Source organism: Orycteropus afer, unplaced genomic scaffold (assembly GCF_000298275.1).
Source record: "Orycteropus afer afer isolate SDZICR_OR568_19922 unplaced genomic scaffold, OryAfe1.0 scaffold00068, whole genome shotgun sequence".
NCBI lineage: Eukaryota > Metazoa > Chordata > Mammalia > Tubulidentata > Orycteropodidae > Orycteropus > Orycteropus afer.
In genome coordinates, this window is record NW_006921655.1 from 10,333,811 (window position 1) to 10,357,045 (window position 23,235).

General features: G+C 39.5%; 1 protein-coding gene and 1 pseudogene across 1 annotated transcript in view; one reads left to right on the plus strand and one right to left on the minus strand.

The window, feature by feature from the left end:
* The window catches only part of FMN1 (formin 1), a 586,562-nt gene that overhangs the window by 182,138 nt on the left and 381,189 nt on the right, over positions 1-23,235 (minus strand). The window contains exon 13 of the mRNA XM_007940485.1: positions 12,535-12,655. Within this exon, the coding sequence (XP_007938676.1) occupies positions 12,535-12,655 (121 nt within the window). The remainder of the gene's footprint in view (positions 1-12,534; positions 12,656-23,235) is intronic.
* LOC103196705 lies at positions 18,291-19,680 on the plus strand (annotated as a pseudogene).

A 23,235-nucleotide genomic window follows, 5' to 3' on the forward strand; every position in this document is an offset into this window, starting at 1 on the left:
TCATACTTCAGTCATGTTGTCAGAAGGCACCAGTCCCTGGAGAAAGATATCACGCTTGGTAAAGTAGAAGGTCAGCTAGAAAGGAGAAGACGTTCAAAGACATGGATTGACACAGTGACTGCACTGATGGGCTCAAGCATGGCAATGATTGTGAGGCTGGCACAGACTGGGCAGACTTTCACTCGGCTGTGCATAAGGTCGCTTTGAGTCGAAACCAACTTGATGGGTACTGACAACAGCAACCTTATCTGGAACGTTTGCTCTTCATGCCTGGTTGTCATCCTGAGTGTTCTGCCCTAGAGACTCCCTTTACCTCCCTTCCATGTTATTATTTCTTATTTCCTGTAACCTGAGTTTTCCTCTTTCTTGGTAGAGCACATTCTGTAGAAGCATTTTAACGATAGTTGAATAGGAGATAAGTTTATTGAGAACTTAACATCCCTGAAAATACATTTAGTCTGTCCTCTTATTTGCTTGATAGTTTGGTTGAGTATAGGCTTCCTGAATGGGAATAGTTGTCTTTCGGAATTCTGAAGATAATAATCCATTTCTAGCATCCAGTGTTATTTGTTGAAAAGTATGAATCCATTCTGCTTCCTGATTCTCTGTATGTGATTTATTTCCATGCACACCTCTTAGGGTCGCTATGAGTCAGAATCAACTTGACATCACCTAACAACAACCACCACCCTTCCCCGCTTTCTGGAAGTGTACAAGTCTTTTTTTTTTTTTTTTTTTAAATCTAAGTATTTTGAAATGTCACAAGAATAGTATCGACCTGTTTTACTCTCCTGTGCTAGGTTTTTTTGTGGGTCTTTCAAAATTAGGAACCCATGTCTGTCACTGTGGCAAATTCTCTTGAAATACTTCTTTGATGATTTATATATTTATGCATAAATTTACACTCTCTTTTGGCAAAATTGGATTGCTTCTCAGCTTTCTTCACTTCTAGGCTAATTCTTCTACCACTTGCCCATCTGCTTTTTGAGTCTTGGACATTTTGTGTTTGTTTGTTTTTTCTCTTCTCATTTTCCCTATGCTTTTGCATTTGTGAACTCACTTCACTATTGTTTTAGTAATCTGGGGGAGATCAGCCAGCCATCTTTTCTCAGAAGTCTTGCAAAAGTTTTCAAAGTCATTGCTCCCTCTTTATGAGAGCCATGGTGTTCACATAATATGTTCAAAATGAGTACTTAAACAGCATTTCTCACCAGGAAGTCTAATTCTTCTCTTCTTCTCTTAGGGAAAACTTGTACTTTCATGGAGAAAAAGCCATTTGGTAATGCCAGGTGCTAGAAATCTTGGGTTCTGCAGTCGGGGCTGGTCCTGCACAGAAGCAGCAGTCTGTTCTGAGTGTGATTTGACAAGTCCGGAAACGTCCCCTCACTTTCCTCAACTGCTTTAGAATCTCACTGCATGCAATCTCCACAAGTGGAAGAGATAACAAAGGAGTCAAAATCATCCAGGTTGCCTAGAGGTGGCACTGGCATCCTCTGTGATTAGTCTGGATAACCATATCACACTAGTCTGTTTATCTTATGTGTTGTAGAGATAAAATGTAGACTTAGATAATGACAGAGATGGAGACAGAGACAGAGTCACAGAGATAAAGACAGAGAAAAAGAGAAACAGAGAGGAAGAGATCAACAGGCAGGAGGTGAGAGGACAGAGATCACAAGAGACAAACTGGTTGAGTGATTGTAGAGACAAAACCAAAAAACCAAACTCACTGCTGTCAAGTTGGATCCAACTCATAGTAACCCCTCCTTGGGTTACCAAGGCAGTATCACTACAGAAGTAGATTGCCCAACCTTCCTTCCAAGGAGTAGTGAGTGGGTTTGAACTGCCAGCCTTCTGGTTAGCAGTCCAATGCCTTAGGTACTATGCCACCAGAGCTCCTGAAGTATAGACAAGAATGCCTAAATTCAATCCAATTATTCTCTGTAGTGTCTTAATAGAGGATGAACTGGAGAACTAAGAGGGGCTTACTCTTCAAGATTTATCATTCCAGACCACATTCAGTGAGAGAATAAGCATGATGCAGGGGAACGAGTACAAGCTTTGCAATCAAACAAGCTTGGTCCAAACCTCAGCTTTGCCATTAGTAGCAAAGTTACTTCAACTTCCTTACTGTTAAAATGCAAGGAATAATACTTCCTTTGTAGTAATTTTTGAGAAATAGAAACGAGGTAAGCAAATTTGCTGGCATTTAGTAAGTGCTTATTAAATGCTATATTGTCATTAGTGATAGTGGAAATGGACACCCATCACACTGTTGAACATATTTATAGAAGCTGTGCCCCATGTCAACCCTGGATCAGATGAGTATTTTATGACTAACATTATTTAGAATTGCTAGTGCATGCAGATAGTAACAAGGAAATCAACTTGCAGTTAGTTTTATTATTGCTTTTAAATTCTCTACAGACGTGCAAGTTAAAGACAGGGCCAAAAAAAAAAAAAAAAACCAAACTCATTGCCATGGAGTGGGATCCAATTCATAGTGACCCCTCCTTGGGTTTCCGAGGCAGTATCACTAAGAAAGGCGATTGCCCAACTAAGTTAAATTTGAATTCGAGATAAATAAGTTTTATTTTTTTAGTATAAGTGTGTCCCATGCAATATTTGAGATATACTTATATCTCCAAAATTCCTGTTTATCTGAAATTTAAATTTAACTGGGCCTCCTATATTTTTGTTCATTGAATCTGGCAGCTTTAGGTGCTTCCCCACATTGTCTACACCTGAGCCAGAATGCTCCATTGTAGCCCTCTACCCCTGGGTAAGGAGCTCTCGGGTGGCACAAACGATTGTTTGACTACCAGACCAAAAGTTGGTGGTTCAAACCCACTCAGAGGTGCCTTGGAAGGCAAGCCTAATGATCTACTTCAGAAAAGCTACAGCCTTGAAAAACTTAGGAGCAGTTCTGCTCTGCACACAAGGGTCACCATTAGTCAGAATTGAGAACCGATTCTATGAAAACTAACAATTACCACCATCACCACTGCTAGATAGACCATTGACTATGTCTAGTATAAATTCAAAGGAACAGTGATTACAGAACTCCTTTGAACTGTCTCCTTTACATCCTCAGATAATATTAACTTGAATTCTATCTTAGGCTCAAAAGTATTAAGTTCTAGGTCAAGTGAAGAGAAGTCTAACTTGAATCACCAATTCAGAGTCAAGACACCTTAATCAATTCCTAGATTTGAGCTAGTTTATAGACCCAGAATCACTTGAATGAAGGAGATACCAGTTCCCTTGAGGAAGAACCCTTCTACACTGTCAAAAATTTATACTTGAATCTTTCTCTCAGCCTTCCCTACAAGGCTTTATCAGGGTAGCTGTGCAATGAAGAAAAGGAAATAATCAGACTTTGGGGCATTATTGGACTGTGGTTCACCAGTCAGAGGAGGGGTTTACAGAGGTTAGGAGTTTTATGGAGTTAATGGAATTTTAGCTGAGGTCCATCTCATAGGGGAGTTCTATGAGTTCCCAAATGAATCCTATGGATATATCAACAGAATGTATATTTGGAACAGTATATTCAGCAAATGGTAGAATCCCCACAGCCAAAGGCCATGCTTTGATTTGAGTGGTGGACAGATATAAATGATTTCTGACTGAGGAGGAGCCAACATGGAAATAAGAAAGCCAGAGTTACAATGGATGGTGGGAAGGCAAACCTACATTAAAGAACTGGACAGGGGAGCAATGGCAGAATCCTTTTCTCCCAACGACACAAACTTGAGTATCCATTAGCTGATTAGCAATATCAGTTATTAGGTTTCCTATAGTCAACCCTTGATTAACTGGTATAAGAGGAAGAGAGAAGGGTATAGTAGATAACCCTCAAATCAAAATGAAAACAATATTAGTCAAGCGCAAAATTGTGTGTTATGCTAACTAGTTCCTTTTCTTTCTCTCTCACTGATGATACCAACTCTTCCACAGGCAGCTCCCCAAAATCATCAGCACTCAGAGTCTCAAACTCTGCCTCATACACCTCACCCTTCATTGCCTCGCTAGTATTATCTTATCAACTTATTTGTTCAGACACTTAATTTGTTCATTAAGTTAAAGGAGATAAATGGTGAAGAAGATGATTCTTTCTACCTTGCAGGAGAAACAAAAGGGAGTCTATTGCTTACCATGTGGTTTCAAACAGTAAAGGTTTTCCAACATGTAAATAGTTTAGCTGATTCATAGTCATTAATGTTAAAATAACACACTATTATTTTTTAAAACCACTGCTGATCCTCAGTCTACCTATCTATAGAGAGAATTGATGGCAATTTATTTTTTAACCCAGTTTTAGTTGTCAAAATTTCATATGCATATTTAAATAGTTAAAGTATTTCCACTGCACCTGTCTCTGCCTAGGCTCCTGATAAACTACCATTTTTAAATGTTCTCACTTCCTAATCCTTGGAAGAAAGGTTGGGCAATCCTACTGCCATAGTGATACTGCCTCGGAAACCCAAGGAGGGGTCGCTATGAGTTGGGGCCGACTTGACAGCAAATAACAACAACAACAACAATCTTGCATATGTCAGGTTGTGTTTATGAAGGGATTTTGTTAGTTTCTTAAAATTTTTTATCAAAGTTCTCCATAACACAATTTAATGAGTCTAATATTCTTCAAGTCTCATTCGAAAAAAAAATAGTAGTTCCATGCCCTCTTTCACTTCCTGTCTAACTCTTTATTACAGTTGATTTTATTTGTGTATTTGCATTGCCCTTATGCCTCTGTACAACGAGCTCTGGTAGTACAGTGCCTAAGGCATTTGAGTGCTAACCAAGAGTTTGGCAGTTCAAACCCATCAGCCGCTCCATGGAAGGAAGATAAAACAATCTACTTCTGTAAAGATTTACCGCCTTGGAAACTGAATGGGGGTTGCTATGAGTCAGAATAGTCTCCATGGCAGTAGGTTTGGTTTTTTTGGTTTATGCCTCTACATAACACAGTGTTAATTTTTTTTTGTGTGTGTGTGAACTGTTGAAAGGGAGTCTTTTTGTTTTTGTTTTTTTAAATTTATAGTTCTCTTTTTTTCTAAAAAAAATTTTATTGTGATTTAGGTGAAAGTTTATAAAGCAAATTCATTTTCCATATAGCAGTTCATACCCATTTGGTCTCATGACATTGACTGCAATCCCCACAAAGTAACAGCTCTCTTCCCACTTCCTTCCTGTAGTTACTTCTTCCTTGTGCCCTTTTTTTCCTGCCCCCTAAGCTATCACCCTGCGCAAATATTGCTCTTTTTATCACCTATGATTACTCATTCTGAGGAATGTATACTTGGTATAAATGTGCGTCTTAGATGTCTGTCTATTGTTTGCCTAAAAACTGGAGTGAGTTCAATTCCAGGCCTTAAGAGAACTAAGGTCCATAGTCTCAGGGCTCATAGTTTCACCCTGCTCTATCAGACCAGCAAGCCTGGTCTGATATTCTTTTTTATGATACTGAGTTTTGCTTTACATTTTTCTCCTACTCTATCCAGGATCTCCTGCACTGACCCCTTTCCAAGTGGCTGACAATGGTAGCTGGGCATCATCTGGTTCTTCTGGCTTCACGGTCATATAGGAGGAGGTTCACATGGTCCACTAGTCCCTTGGACTATTTGTTTCCATGTGTCTTTGGTTTTCTTCATTCTTCATTGCTTTGGATGAGGAAAGACCAATTGTTTCATCTAGATGGCCACTCGCAAGCTTTTAAGACTCCAGTTGCTATTCACCAAAGTTGGATGTAGAATAATGTTTTTGTATAGTATGTTATGCCAATTGAGCTTGATGTCCCCCTGAGACCATGATCCCAAGCCCACAGGTCTAACAACCTGATCCATCAGAGTTCTTGACCATGGCTAAGAAGCTATCATAACTTTGCCCCAAACAGGAGCAGATTTAAATGAATGAATGTGATCTACCATCTTCAGATAGAAAGACATGTCGACTATAGAAGATCTAACCCATAAAAAACCCCTTTCTTTCTAGAGTTGTTAATATATGTACAAATTCATAGCCGCTTATAATTCAGATTTTCAGGTACATTGTTCAGGTACTAGTCTATATAAAACAGAGGTTCATCTGTATGGTTCTGGCCTAATCCAGTCACTCCACTAAAATAAGGACATAGAGATTGAAAATGTCCAAATGATGAGTGTACTTCAATATGACATTAGTCTAGAAATATTACTACTCTTCAAATTTAGAATGAAGAACTTAACATGTATTGAATGCCTGTACTATGCATTTATCACAGCATCTTAATAATGAAAGTTTAAAAGTATCAGGATATAGATTTGTAAAGCAATAACAGAATCACAAGGTCAATGAGACTCTTGCTTTTCCCAAACTGTTTAAGTATAGTATCAAATATTTCTGAATGGTACATAAGAAATGATATGCTCAAACATGCAGTATTAAAAATTTAGAGAAGACACCAGAATCATGTTAAAATTAACACACATACATTCGTGAATTTCTGCCAATGTTCTCATGTGTGAATGTCTTGAATTTTGGGCTAATTGCTAATTACTTTTCCCTTATTTATATAAGCAATAACAGTACTAATAACACAAGATTTAGTAAACAGCTAGTTGATTAAGTAGTCAACAATACTGAGAAGGGATACTAAGTAACTATTGTTAGCTAATAAGGGCAACTTACTTTTATTCTTAGATAAACCTTTCAGAATATATGATGACTTCTCGATGCCTATCTGAAGAGTTCCTGGCTCATACTACAATGCAATTCTTTCAGCTTTCCTACATTCATAACCAGAATGAATTTTTAAGAATAATATACGGTCACTAGATCATGTCAAACAAATGTAGATTTTGAAGAGGTGACAGGAGAATAATTTCTAATAACACTAGCGTTATTTATTTTGGCTTTCAGGCTTCAAGACATTAGAGAGGATTTGACTCATTCCATTTGTTTACATTGATAACAAACCCAGTAAGGACAGTGTAGCCAAGGAAGTAATAAGAGCAATACTAAGGGTCAAAAGCTGTAACTATTTGTCTCACGTCCTCCTATTAGGGTCACCCAGTGATGATCATTTAACCAACAATGATCTTTAAAGTGTTCTTACAGATCTTTATTCTAAATTTCAATATTTCTTCTTAAGCTATATTTCATAGAATGTATTTTCTGTGACATATTACTAAGCATCCAGAGAAAGAATGAAAAAAACCATTTCATACTTTAAGTTGGGAAATGCTGCATTATTCGGGTTAAATATTCTCAGAGCCTTTAATCAGTTCATGTGCTCTATGAGTCTCTATGATGAGATTTTAGCACAGATCATATCCAGGTTTATTTGACCATAGAGTCCCTTTTAAGAGAGGACCAATTTATATTTCATACAATACTGGTATATACCACCACTTGGGAAATCCTCCATCTATGGCCTGAGCAATGATATGTGTACGTGGATGTGTGTGTGTATCACTGGTATTTGGCAAAATCAAAATGAAGAATTTGTTGCTTAGTACATTAGTTTCCTGTTAGTACTAAAACAAATCACCACAAAGTTAGTGGCTTAAAATAACACAGATTTATTATTTTATAGTTCGATATATTAAAAGCCTGGCATGGGTCTCATTGGCCTAAAATCAGGCCTTGGTAGGGCTACACTCATTTCTGAAGGATCTAGGGAGAATACTTTCCCAGTTCTAGAGGATTCATTCCTTGACTCATGGCCCTCTCTGTTCATCTTCAAAGCTAGTAATATTGCATCTCTATGATCATTCTTGTGTCGTCACATCTCCCTCTGACCACAAGGTGCTACCTTTATATAATTAGATAGGACCCACCGGGATAATCTCTATATCTACTATTCTTAGTCACACCTGCGAAGTCCCACTTGCCATGTCAACAAAGACAGTCTCAGATTCTGGGGATTAGGGTATGGACATCTTTGGGGTCATTATTCTGCCTACTGCACATGGGTTTATAAAAATACCTTGAGAATTCTGGCCAGAGAACTAGGTCAAAGAGTAAGAAATAAAACAACCAACCCTATCTCTCCCCAATCCCCAGCTATTCTTATAGCATTACAGTATCAAGGATAATAAAAATTATTGTCTGATGGATGGAGACCAGTAAATAAAATACAGAACATTTTCTCAAGGACTAAGAGCTTGGTTCCAGCTTCACAGTGCAGAGAAGATAGCACAGTGCTCTGGGAATTAGATACTCTACATACACAGCCAGCTGGCCCTCCAACTGATTCTACAAGTAATGCATTTTCCAGTAAAACAACATTCCTCTAATCAGCTTGACTATCCCTTACCATGCATTCATTATTTTCCACAAGGTAAGTATTACAACTGTTCCATTTTACAGATGAGAAAATGAATACTTTTTAATGGTTAGATTATTTGTCAAGATCTTATTTTCATCAAACCAGTTAAAAAAAAAAAGTATATATCTGATTCCAAAGCTCAAGTTCTTAGTCCTATGCAATACTATGTCTAATAACCCAGCTATCTTGTACTTTCTCTACCCTATGCCCAACAAAAGTAAGTTCTTTCCTGTGTGTCTTTCTCAGTTTCTACATATATAGTACTGGTAGTGAAAGAGTGAGTGTGTGTGCGTGAATGTGTGTGCACATATATGCATGTTTAGGAATGCTATTTCTGTCACTAGGAGCTCTGGTAGCATAGTGCCTAAAGCACTTGACTGCTAACCAGGAGGCTGGCGGTTCAAACCCACCAGCCACTCCTCGGAAGGAAGGTTGGGCAATCCTACTTCCGTAGCGATAACTGCCTTGGAAACCCAAGGAGGGGTCGCTAGGAGTCGGGGCCGACTCGATGGCAAATAACAACAACAACAACAACAACAACATTTCTGTCACTTGCATTTTCATGAGGCTTTATGCCTTGACTACATGCCCTTCTATCAATCAGATATGGACACTTATAAGCCAGAAGCAGAATATGTTATGGTGCTGGTGCATGCTTTAGAGTCACATCTAGTTTCAAAACATGGCTAGATCACCACCTGTGAAACCTTAGCAAGTTACCTGAGCACCATGAACTTCCATTTCCTATCTTATGAAAGATAATAATATAAGCTTCATAGAGTCACTGTAAGGATCACAAAAAATAATATATGTAAAGTACCTGGTATATGATAATCACTCAAATTGTAGATGATATTATCATCACTTCCTTGCTAGTTTATCTACATAAACATGCTATTCAAAATTTTTGTCTTCTTGAAAGATGTTACTGATTCTACATATATTAATGACCTTTATATGACCAACCCCAAAGTTTAATTCACATTCTCTTGTTAAGTTGTTGTTAATGTGATTCAAAATCATTTTCTTCTAAATGGCTATGCCTGTCTGGAGAACTGGGGCCTGATACTTCTTGAAATTTGCTAATCACATCTGGTTTAGCTTTAGACATTTTCTGGGATTTTGCCAGCAGCCACAGCATTTAATGACTACAATAAACCTCAGAACCTCATCAAATCTTTGCTGTATGTGTGAAAATTATGTCCTCTTCAATTAAACATGCAACCTAAGCTCAAACCAAGGCCTTATGGAAAAGGAGGTTAAACCTGAATGAGAATGTTAGATGAAATGAACCGCCACAACTCTGGTCATCCTGCCAGATGGCATTTAGAAGAAAAAGAAATTCATTAGAGAACCAATGGTCTGTATTTTCTTTAAATATTTACTGGGTACCTTTCATGTGTTAAAAACATTGGCATCTCTAAAGATTAGCAGGGCATTTTTGTTTAAATATTCAATGTGTGTGGGAGGGGAGTCACAGTCGACTCAATGGTCTTGGTAGTCTACAAATCTGGTGAAGTTCAGTACAAGGAAGAAAAAACAACTGAGGCAATGTTCTTTTTTTTTTTTTTTTAATAAATAAGGCAGCTCTACTAGCTTCAGAAGCTCTTGTATTTTCTTAAAACAGACTGAAGAAAGTGTCAATTGAGTATTAAGAGATCCAAATGACACCTAAGAGTCTCCCTAGAGAAAACAACGTACCCCAAAGTGAGGCATTTCAAATGAACTCTGTCTTTTCATGCTCTTTCCAATTTATTCATCTTACTCTCTTTCTGGATTTCCTGGGTAGTGTACATGGTCCAGGTGCTGCACTGCTAACTGAAAGAAAGGCTGGCAGTTCGGATCGATCCCTGAGGTGCCTTGGAAGAAAGACTTGGAGATTTTCTTCCAAAAAATCAGTCACTGACACACATTGGTTCACCATGAGTTGGAACTCACTCAGCAGCAACTAGTTTGTGTCCCTGGGTGGTACAAACAGCTAACGTGCTCAGCTGCTAACAGAAAGTTCGGAGGCTCATGTCTACCCAGAGACACCATGGAAAAAAAGGCCTAGTAATTCACTTCCAAAAAATCAGCCATTGAAAACCCCATGGAGCACAGTTCTACTCTGACATACATGGGGTTGCCATGAGTCAGAGTTGACTCAACAGCAACCAATTTTTAATCCTCCATTTATCCTCAAACATACAGGGAAGGCAGCTGAGCCCAAAAGAGTGGCTGAAAGAGGCAGCCCCTGGAAGGAGGGCTAGAGAAGAGGAAAGATCAAACAGAGATCAGGTTTCTGTTCAAAAGACTAGGAAAGGGCAGGCAAAGGGTTTTACAGGGGCCAAGAGATGAGAGGGGATGGGCGTTAAGGATGCCCATAGAGTAAACAAGCAGGGCTCTTCCTCACCACTGCTGACCCTTCAGTTGTCTGAGAACTGGCCTGGGCCCTAATTCTGTCGCTGGCAAGGGAGAGAAAAAACTGCTATGCAATGGCTTACTCTGCTTTTTTTACAATAAGAATCAAGCACTTCATCTTAGACAAAGATAAAACTGTCAGTTCTTTAGGAGAGGGAATAAAATGACCACAAGTTCACATATCATATTCCTAAATGGAGCATCAATTTGGTTGAATTTACTCTCTCAACCACATCAACTGGGGGAGGGCGGGAGAAAAAAACCACATATTCCCTTAAAAATAATTTACAAGGTAAAAATATTCACTTGTAACCACTATCCTTATTTAAGCAAGTTTTATGCCCAAAGTAAAAATAAATGGTTCTCCCTGCCACCAGGAGCAGATCTTTCCCACTTTACTTCCATTTCTATTCTGTTCTCAGTCTAAGAGTTAGATTTCTGAGCACCCCCTTTCACAATAAACATTTTTAAATTGTTTATTTTAAGTCTTAGTGTAAAAATATTCCTGGTTGAAGCTCTTCATTTCCTCAAGCTCTCCATTTGGCACTCTGGGCTCCATTTCCACATTAACACGCTCCTTAAATCCTCCATAGAGCCCTTCAACTGGAGTTATACAAGCTTCAAGGCAAGTATTTATATTCTTGGACAAGGAGATGTCTCCACAGTGAAAACACAAGATTCTAGAAATGCCTAAGGAAAATTCCTGCCCAAGTGAGACATATTTTCGCCTTTAAAAAAAGCCAAAAAGGGGCTTTCAGCATTTTGTTTTGAATAATTAAAAATGTAAATTAAACTAAAATAGAATGCTTTACTGTGGGTCTTACCATCATTATTAGACTCATATACATAAATCAAATACACAGAAGAGCTTGTGTGTGTGTGTATGTGTATAAGAAAGAGAGAGACAGAGAGAGTGAGATGAAGTAGCATAATAAACTGAGAAAATACATTAGTTCTAATCAGATAGACCTGATTAGAGCTGGGTTCAAATCCCAGCTCTGTTTCTGACTGGCTGTGCAACCACAGCTTATGTATGCCCCATTTTCCACGTCTGTGCAATAGGGTTAATACAGTGACTACCTATTAGGTCATTATAAGAATTATATGAGACAATTCCAGAAGCACAATAAGCTTTCAATAAATTATTGCTGTCATTATAATGGGAGTTCTCGTGGCGTAGTGGGTAAGGCATTCGGTTGCTGACCCCAAGGTCAGTGGTTCCAATCTATCAGCTGCTCCACAGGAGAAAGATGAGGCAATCTACTTCTGTAAAGATTTACAGCCTTGGAAACCCAATGGGGGTCACTATGCTATCATTATTACTGTTTTTAAGGTTATTACTATTAAACGTGGGAAAATGTACACAGGTTCCTGGGTGGTGTAAATTATTCATGCTTGGCTACTAATTGAAAGGTTGGATGTTTGAATCTACCCCATGGTACCCTGAAATAAAGGTCTGGTGATCTGCTTCCATAAAGTTTACAGCCATGAAAACCCCACGGAGCTCAGTTCAACTCTGTTAACACATGGGTTTGCCAAGAGCAGAATCAGCTTGACTGCAATGGTTTAGATTTTTTTGGTTTGGTGGGAAAATGTAGGTAGGTAATAAAACAAGGAAATCATCAACACTAATAAAAGAGATGTATATGTAAATACAGCACCCCCAACATTCTGTAGAGATGGAATGTTTCCTGAGGGCTGTAGGGTACCACAAAGGAACTCTGCACCAATTTTATTCCCTGAGACAGCTGTAAACAATTCACCTAAATTGTTTTTTTTAAAAATAGTCTTAGCTATTGTAATAACAGAAAAGTTCCTGTTACCTTCTAGTTGCCTCTTCAGTTTCCTCAGATCTTTTACAAGGTCTTCAAATTTGACTTGGGAGGCCAGAAAGAAATCTTGTGGCTCAGGCAGGGGGAAAACACTCTTTTCTGTTCCTGCTTCCTAAAAGATAGGTAAATAAACAAACAAAAAAAAATCCACTGTACTTCCCAATCACCACTTTCTGTTAAAATTCCAAAGCATTAGTCACACACACACACACACACACACACAATCTTTAATGGAAGTTTGACTAAGAATCATAATAATGTTTCTAAATTTGGACTGGTTACTTCAAAGTGTTTTCTTGTCTTTCCCACTGTCCTTTTGGCTTTGTTGACATTTAAGTTGGTTATGGCATGGGCTACAATCTATTTTCTTCATGAATCAAAGAGAAAATTGTCAAGTATGTCCTCATCTTGGGCACTCTACTCCCATGGAAAAAGGCATGTTGTTGTTGTGTGCCATCGAGTCGGCCCCAACTCATAGCGACCCCTCCTTGGGTTGCTGAGGCAGTATCACTACGAAGTAGATTGCCCAACCTTCCTTCTGAGGAGTGGCTGGTGGGTTTGAACCGTCAGCCTTGTAGTTAGCAGTCAAGTGCCTTAGGCACTATGCTACCAGAGCTCCTGGAAAAAGGCATGGGGGAACATATGAAAGTACTTACATTTAAAATCCCTATTTGCGATTCGCATGCTAGCAATTAGATAAGTTATCTTTGGGGAGTGTCAATGAGTGTGTGTTGAAAGGTGCTGGATAAGAAGGCACTGCAATGAGAGACACAATCACCCATGTTCACGCCTTTACTCACCTTCTACACCTTAAGGCTTGTGTGTGTGTATGTGTGTGTGCACACACGCAAGCGCTCATACACAGATGATCGTGTTCGCTATGTATTTGTAAAGCTTTTACAAATGTTGTCCAGCTTACTTTAGGAGACATTTACTGAGGACATGGTTGGGTATAATTTTGACAAGCTCCATAGCTATACCTAATAGAAGATTTTAGCTGAGAAACATCTTCAAGGATAAAATCTTCAGGCACACTGAGAAAGATAAGCTGAGCCTCAAATGTCTTTTCCAGCCTAGCTGCTTTCTTCCTGAGTTGTTTAATATAAGCTTTGTATCTTGCATATCTCAGGCAGTCTTCCGTTATTCTTCTCTCGACTCAGACTACTTTGCCAGCTTTCCTTCACATTCCATCTTGCGTACTGCCATTAGGACTAATTCCAAACTCTAAAATGACTTTACAAGGCACTTTATTTTTTGGCTCTCTGTCTACCTCTCCAGTCTTATTTCTACCTTCCCCCTACCTCCAACTGCTTCCCCTAAACTTTGGTTAAATAATAGGCCATGATTCCTTGCCACTAGCCCTTTGTCTGCAAAACTGTCCCTCTCCAAAGCTTGCTCAGACTCTTGACATACCTTCTATTCACACTCCTCTTCAAATCTCAAAATAGATGTCACTTGCTCAAAGATTTCCTCTAACCCCAGGACTTCAGTGTTTCTCAAGTATATTCCAAGAGCTCCAGGTACTTAACACTATCATAGTGCATATCAACATGTATTTAAAAGTTGCCCTGTTAGCTTATGTGTTTTCCCCACTGCACTATAAACACCTTGAATGCAGAACCGTGCCTTGTTCTTGGTGCAGAATACAATGTCTGGCTTATCGATAAGCTTCGTTTTGGTCAGCACCATCACTGAGAGCCTATAAAGCACTGTTTGGGAAAGTCTGTACCTTCAGCAGTACATATCTACCCTATTTTCTTTTCGTTTCAGAAATTCCTTGGACCTTTCCCTTCCTTCAAGAACTTTAGTTTCGCTTGGAATATTAGGAGAAAGTGATTTGCTTTATTTTTTCAGAACACAACATTTTCCATGACCAATTTACTTATTTTTTTCCCTCATCTTCCTACACTTATTTTACTACTTTAAAAACAATGGGAGAAACGCTCTAGTCTGAGTGCCAAGATGGAACAACATCTAAGCTCCTTACCACAAAACTCCAAGGTAATCTACACTAGAAGGACTCAGGCATAATTTCTTCCTACTTTCCAAAAAGTTTTATCAGACACAGTCTGGCTTTAATTTTTTTTTTTTCCTAAAGGTAGAAAAAGAAAAAAATGCTACTGAGGAAATCAGCCTGGTAAGCAGTTCTTATGAAAGCTGCCCAATTAGAGTTCAAAAGACAGGGTTTAGACAGGCTACTATGAAATCCATAGAGCTTGACTTGAACAAAAAATCCAGAATGAATGAAAAGAAGCTTGAAGTAGGAGCCTTCTTTCTTTAGCTAATTGCTTATCACCACTAGCCACGAAAATCATCACTTATGCTCCTAAGAGGGAGGGGATGGTTTAATAAATTATATAATTCTACACTTTTGCTAAGTGAAATGCATTTTCCACAGCAAAAGCCAAGATAGCATCACAGAAATGTGGACTTCTTATTTTTCCTAGACTGGGCCAACCCATGTTTGAAAATATTCTTATGGTAGGATTTTCCTCTGTGAAATCAATTCTACTGGGTTTACCTGTCTTTAAACCAAACCAAAACCAAACTCACTGCCATCAAGTCGATTCTGACTCATAGCGACCCTTCCTTGGGTTTCTGAGGTGGTATCTCTACAGAAGTAGACTGCCCAGTCTTCCTTCCATGGAGTGAGTGGTGGGTTTGAACCGCCAGCCTTCTGGTTAGCAGTCAAATGCCTTAGGTCTTATACCACCAGAGCTCCTAGTGAGAATCACATTTCACAGGCAAATTTCAGCCTTCTTATTCAATGCATTTGACTTGGTTGAAGCAGACACTACCAGGTAAATCTGTCAAGGCCAAATTAGGACTAGCAATTTCATTTCTCAAGATTCTTGAGCATAATTCTTCTGCCACACTGGAATCTGCTGTCACAATTCAGAATCATATATTTCAGCCACTTCTTAACTGCCTGAAGCTCAATATGCCTTCCTTACTCTATCAGAAAACAGCTCTCACCTACGTATACCTAGTTCTTTACAGAGGCCACTGATTAAGCACTTGTGGATATCTATAATGCATTCAATTCAGCAAGTGGTATCTACTCTATAGACACTGAAAAAGAGACAACAATGGGTTCTGTATTTATGGAGCAATTTCAGAAAAATAGAATCACTCCTGTTGTAGTTAGATACCACAGAGTTGGTTCCAACTCACAGCAATGTTATGTACGACAGAACAAAATAATGGCCGGTCCTGTGCCATCCTCACAATCCTCGCCATGCTTGTGCTCACAGTCATAATCATTGTCTCAATCCATCTAGTTGAGGGTCTTCCCCTTTTTCGTTGACCCTCTACTTTACCAGTCATGATATCAATTGCACATAGATAACTATATAAAAGGCATAATAAAATGTATCATTAGAGAAGCCCAAACAAAGTGTTCCTGGGCTTGAAAGGAGGAAAAGATGAGGAAAGGAGTGAAGATTTTATGGGAGAGGTACCATGTAATATTGGACTTGCAGCCTGGCTAAATTATTTTCCCTTTTTAGAAAGTAATTTCCCTTTTACAAAGGTGGCACATATTCATTATATTTAGTAATTGAGCAAAAGAAGAAAATGAAAATCTCTTAAAACCCTATCACCTAGAAATAATCAAATATTTTAACATTTATCTTTCCAGATGCTTTTGTATGTATTTACATTTACATATTTTATATACACACATGTGCAGATCAAGAATACTTTCTAATGCCACTAAATTTTCTCCTACATACTTTCTATGGCAGTGTATCATTTCACTGTATGGATCTACCATCTTAGTCTCTGCTGTTGTTAGGTACCCTCAAGTTGGTTCTGACCCATAATGTCCTAATGAACAACAGAATGAAACACTGCCAAGTCCTGCATCTTCCTCACAATTGTTGTTATGCTTAAGCCCATTGTTGCAGCCACTGTGTCAATCTATCTTGTCGAGGGTCTTCCTCTTTTTCACTGACCTTGTACTTTACCAAGCATGATAACCTTCTCCAGGGACTGGATTTCCTGAAAGCATGTCCAAAGTAAGTTAACATGCATACAAGATGACTGAAAAGACTATAGCTTGGATCAGGCACACCTTAGTCTTCAAAGTGACATCTTTGTTTTTTAAACATTTTATTATTTTTATTTATTATTTTATTATTTTTTTAAATAATTAACTCTTGTATGTCCTGCATTTCTTCCATGCGAATGTTGCCCCTCTAGTGCTCTGTGGTCAATTGCTCCAAGGGATGCATCTCCATAGAGTATGTGGGTGCATCACCCTGGGTTGAGTGGTCTGTGTGCATATCTTGTTTACTATTGGGCTGAGAGCCAGCCCCTGGGAGTGAGTTTTATTCCAGGCCCAGAATGTATCCCAGGGCCATAGTATTGGGGGTCTCACCAGACTCGATTCGACCAGTAATTCTGGTCATTATTGAGTTTTTCAATTTTTTTTTCCATGTTTTTCCTCCCACTCTGTCCAGGATCTCCAGATTTGATCTTTTCCCGAGTGGCTGGCATTGGTAACCAGGCACCATCTAGTTCTTCTGATCTCGAGGGCCATTGTGTCCTAGGGTTGATTGCTTCCAAATATCCTTGTTTTTTTGCACTCTTCACTTTTGATGATAGGAGACCATTAGATGCATCTTAGATGGCCACTTGAAAGCTTTTAAGACCCCAGTCACTACTCACCAATGTAGGATGAAGAACAAGACTTTTATTTATTTTGTTGTGCCAATTGAGTCTGGTGTCCCCCAGTACTAGGGTCCTGAGTCAGTAGATTCATTGGATCTCTCTCCCACAGTGTCTGGCTGTCTTTGAGGGATTACTCTACGTCTGCCTTCTGTTGTTTCCATAAGGATTGTGGGTATTTTGTATCCCTGGTACCTGTGCAAGATTAGCCTCTGCTGAATCTATCCTTGGTCTAGAGTATAATTCCGCTCACTGACCCCCATCCGATCTTCTCATACGTTTATGTATTTATCTGTAGTCTGGTGTTTGGTGTTAATGGTAATGCAGTGCTATGGATATACTGGTTGGCATTAGAGTCTGTCATCTATATCTTATGTGCATAATTAGGTATCCTCCCTTTTCCTAATGTTATCATGGTGGTTACAGGCTCTTTCTATACCATACCTCCCCTTACTCACATCAGCATGTGGCCCCCAACTGGCCCGAAATTAATCCCTCCTCTTCCCTCCCCATCCTGGTAACCTACAAAGTGAGTTCCCTTTCTTAAGCAAACTCTTGTCTTTTTACAGTAATGGGCTCATACAGTATTTGTCCTTCTGTGATTGACTTATTTCACTCAGTATAATGTCCTCTAGGCTCAACTATGTTGTGAGATGATTCGTGTATCCCTCATTGTTCTTTAAGGTAGCATAGTATTCCATTATGTGAATGTACCATAATTTGGTTATCCATTCATCCATTGATGGGCATTTAGGCTGTTTCCATCTCTTTGCTATAGTGAATTGTGCTGTAACATAGCTATGCATGTCTGTTCATGTGCTGTCTCTCGCCTCTTTAGGAAATATTCCTAGTAATGGCATTCCTGGGTCACATGGTATTTCTATTTTCAGTTTTTTAAGGAAACGCCATACCTTTTGCCACGACGGTTGTACTGTCACGAGGATGGATGCCATTATCGCATCTCCCTGACAAACACCATGAGAATTCTGCAGCCCACATGCCTTTGTCTTGTAGGCCCCAGTCATGCTGTGAGTACACCTCTTGCTCAAGAACTGTCCTCTCACTGTGCATTCTGGATGATGTCAGAACAGGACCTGGTGGATGTGGTTCAGATTGCTATTTAAGACCTGAGTCCTGATCACCCAGTTGTCTTGGAGAATCATGTAGTGACAGATGAAGACGAGCCTGCTTTGAAGCACCAGCATCTGGACATCAATTGTCAGCACCCCTCCATAAAGGCATTCCTGTACTCCATCAACCAGACGATCTGCCTGCACTTGCACAGCATTGAAGCCAAGCTGCAGGCCCTCAAGGCCACATGCAAGTCACTGGAGGAAAAGCTTGACCTGGTCACCAACAAGCAGCACAGTCCCATCCAAGTGCCCATGGTGGCTGGCTCCCTGCTTGGGGCCACAGACACCTGCAATAAAGTGTGATGTGCAGTGCCTGGGTGTCAGCAGAACCCCATTGTGGTGAAGGTGCCTAGCGAAGAGGACAGCCACAATGAAGATGGAGAGAGTGGGTCTGAGGTCAATGACTCCATGTCCAGCTATGGGCAGTCGGGCAGTTAAAGCATCGGCAACAATGTCACCCTGATCAGCCTGAACTCCGAAGAGGACTACCCCAACAGGACCTGGCTGGTGATGAGAACAACTTTGAGATGTGGGTACACTGCACCATCATCCCATCTGACATGTGCACATCAGCACCAACTGCCAAGAAGATGGTGCTCACACTGCTGGACTACATCTTCTACCATGAGGTGCAGACTGTCTCCAACTTCTTGGGCCAGGGCAAGTATGGCAAGAAGCAGCTCAACCCCCTCACCATCTACGACATTTGGCGTCATCTGTTTTATAAATTTGGAATCACAGAATCAGACTGGTATCGAATCAGAGCATTGACTCCAAGTGCTGGACAGCCTGGCAGCAGAAGCAGCCAGACCAGAGCCTGACCGTCAAGAGCTTCTCCTGGAAAACCCCATCCTCATCATCCTACAGCACTTCAGAGGTGATTCTGAGCACCCCACCATCCGCCACTAAGATCCCACAGCCCCAGCCGCAGGCCCCGCACTATACCCTGGCCAATGCATGGTAGGTCCAGGTCCACCAAATTGGAAAAGATAGACAAGTGCAAGTAATCCCACAGGGCCACCTCCACATCACCCAGATGCCTCAAGGGGAGCAGGTCCAGATAACAAAGGACAGAGAGGGCGACCAACAGATAGACCACATTGGACAGATTGGGCAGGTGCTGCAGTGTGCCCAGCTAATCGCTGTGGCCTTGTCAGATTCCACAGCAGCAGGCGTTGATGGGTCACCTCTCCAGGGCAGTGACATCCAGGTCCAGTATGTCCAGCGGGCACCAGAGACCAACCATACCACTGCTGCACAGATGGCCAAGAGCCTGCAGTCCTCCATGCAGCCTGAGATGCAGCTGGAACATAGGGACATCCAGATTCAGTGAGATGGCACCAGCCACTGCAGACTCATCCACATTTACACCCATGCGTGCTGTTCATGCAGCCTCATGCATGAAGGTGACTTCTGTGTCCGTCTGTCAGAGTGCATCTGAAATGCACCCATCCATGAGAGAAGAATCCCAGCAGGCAGGATGGTGACCACCACCACCACCTTCCCCTGGACAACCTTCTTTGAGGCATGCTGTTGGTGTTGGGAGAGTGATGGGAGCTCAGTGTGATGGCTTAAGTACTCATGGAAAAATCAAGAACAGTGATATTTTTCTGTCTAAACAGCTTTTTTGAATTTGCTATGGTGTTTATAACAAAAAGAAAATGGAAAAAAAAAGTGCAGCAGCAGAAGCCTTTTGCTGTGTGTTCTGTTGGGCATAGGAACACGTGTCTACAGAGACAGCTGATGACTGGTGGGGCTCTTGCTTACTGACTTTTCTAGGGGAGATGCTCTCAAACACTGTAATTATGCATTTCTAATGACATAAAATGTATTTATGACCCCTCTCCCCCCCAAAGAAACATTTTGAAGAGGACTTTTGCAGCAGATTTTCCTAGTGCAATACTTAAATTGATTTCTTGACTGCTGCTTCCGTGGGTGTTGACGATAGATCCTAGTATAATAAAATCCTTGACAGTTTCAATCTTTTCTCCATTTATCATGACGTTGCTTATTGGTCCACTGTGATGGTTTTTTTTTTTTTTTTTTTTATGTTGAGGTGTAATCTTAGCCTCTACTAATGGACATTTCAGTTCTTTCCAATAAATTACTGGAAATAAATTATTATACAGAAAGTAATAAAAATCCTTATTTCTTTTGCATAAAAATTCCTAGAAAAGTTTTGCATTATTTCTATGGCTTTTGATAAAGGTAACAAATCTTGCTAGCCTACATAGTATCTTTGTATAAATTAGGAAAATGTACCTGCTGTAGGTAGGTACAGCTCCTTGGGCACACCAAATGACAAACAAATGACATCATTTGTAATTTTTTAAAAAGTACTCTCAACAGGGTCAGAGTCTGATGAGTCAAGAGCAGGCTAAATATGAGTTCCTACTTGACCTAGAGACCGTAAAGAGATAATAGCATAGTCAATTGTACATGATGGCTCAAGAACTGTCTGACCAATTTAGATTCCTATGGGAGCTCTGGTAGCATAGTGGCTAAGGCACTTGACTGCTAACCAGAAGGCTGGAAGTTCAAAGCCACCAGCCACTCCTTGGAAGGAAGATGGGGCAATCTATTTCCGTAGTGATACTGCCTCGGAAACCCAAGGAGGGGTCCCACTGGAAGGCACATAACAACAACAACTACAATGCCTCAGGCATTTGACTGCTAACAAGGCTAGTGCTTCAAACCCACCAGCCACTCCTTGGAAGGAAGACTGGGCAATCTATTTCCATAAAGATGTTGTTGTTGTTATGTGCTGTTGAGTAGGACCCAACTCATAGCAACCCCTCCTTGGGTTTCCAAGGCGGTATCACTACAGAAGTAGATTGCTCAATCTTTCTTCTGAGGAGTGGCTGGTGGGTTTGAACCACCAGCTTTCTAGATAGCAGTTAAGTGCCCTAGGCACTATATTACTAGAGCTCCCTTCATAAAGATACTGCCTTGTAAACCCAGGGAGGGGCTGTTATGAGCCTAATGGACTGGATGGTAGTGAGTTTGGCTTTTTTTAAAAATTTCTCTTTACCTTGGCAATATAGGGCTTTATCATTCAAAAACAAACAAACAAAAACCTCTGCTGATTTGATAAGTAAAAAAAAAAATGGTATCTCTTTCTAACTGCATGTTTATTCTCACTGTTGTTGTTGTTGTTATTTGCCATAGCAATGTATTCTCACTACATAACCTAATTGGCTATTTACAGCCTCTATTTGTCATTTATCAGTTGCATATGGTCTCTTTTGACTTTTTTGTTTACACATGAGAAGAGGCAGGCTTTTTTTTTTTTTTTTCTTGTTGGTTCTTAAGAGCTCTTTATGCATTATGTTGCAAATTTTTTCTCTAGTATGGTACTTATAATTTAGCTTTGTTTTACTCATGTTTGAGACACCTTTTTTTTTTTAGTTAGGTACTAAAGTTTTTTTACTTTTATAGATTCAATATTATCAATCTTTCCTTTTATGCTTCCGCCTTAGCTTGAATCTTTTAAAGAACTTCTCTAAAAATCATGTATTTACCTAAATTTTTTTGCAATGTCTTTTATGATTTTATCTTTTATTTATTTGCTTTTACTTTTAACTGATTTATTCTTCAGAAATTTATTTTAGTCTCTGGAATGAGGTAGAGGAAATCATTTAATTTCTTCCTCTTCTCACTTATTTGAAATTTCTCCTTCATCTCATACTTAGATCCATTTCTGGGATTTCTATTTGGTACCCTTGAGTTTTTTTAATATCTTTTTCTGTCATTCAATAATTTTAATTATTATAAAATTTTAAAATACATTCAAACATATGGATGTATAAGAGTCTACTCATTATTTTTAAAATTACAAGCAACAAATTTTGTCCAAATATTTTTGCATATAATATTTAGAATAACTTTGCCAATTTCTAAAAAGGGACTGGAATTTTTACTAGGGCAATATTAAATATATATTTAGAAAGAATTGACTGTTTATGAGTATTTCCACCAAAGAATATGACATCATTCTCTTTTTCTAATTCTTTCTTTTTATGACTCTCAGTGAAATTCAGTGTATTTCTTCATAAGCATCTGTAGTTTTCTGGTAAAGTATAATACATATACACCTACTTCTCACTTATTGACTATCTTGTTATCCAAAAATTCACATTTACACAATAGTAAAAGATCTACTATCCAACTATTCTGTGCATTAATAACATGTCTGGCATAGCAAATGCTGAAGTACAAGATGAAACATCAGCTGTGATGGTTAAGAGTACAGGTCAGTTTGGCTGGGCCATGATTCTCAGTGGTTTGGCAGCTATGTAATGACATAATTTGGCAGTTATGCAATGATACAGTCATCCTTCATTTTCTGATCTGATACATAGTCTTCCTCCATTTTTGCATAATGTCAATTTTCATATAACGACCTGGTCTTTGGAACTTAACCATGTCAGTAAGTAAGGAGTGGGTAAAAATATACCATGAGCTGCCAGAAGAATGAACGAATCTGTTTTTGAAGAAGTACACCCAAAATGTTCCTTAGAAGTGAGAATGACAATACTTCATTTCACATACTTTGGATATGTTATCAGAAGGAACTAGTAGCTGGAAAAGGACACTATGCTTGGCAAAGCAGAGGGTGAGCAAAAAAGATGAAGACTCTCAGAGAGAAGGATGACACAGTGCCTGTAACAATGGGCTCATGCATAGCAATGACTGTGAGGATGGTGCAGGACTGGGCACTATTTCGTTCTGTTGTACCCCGGGTCACTATGAGTCAGAACCTACTTGATGACACCTAACATCAACAACAGTACACACACACACACACACAAACCAAAAAAACCAAACTCACTGCCATAGAGTTGATTTGACTCATAGTGACCTTTCCTTGGGTTTCTGAGGCAGTATC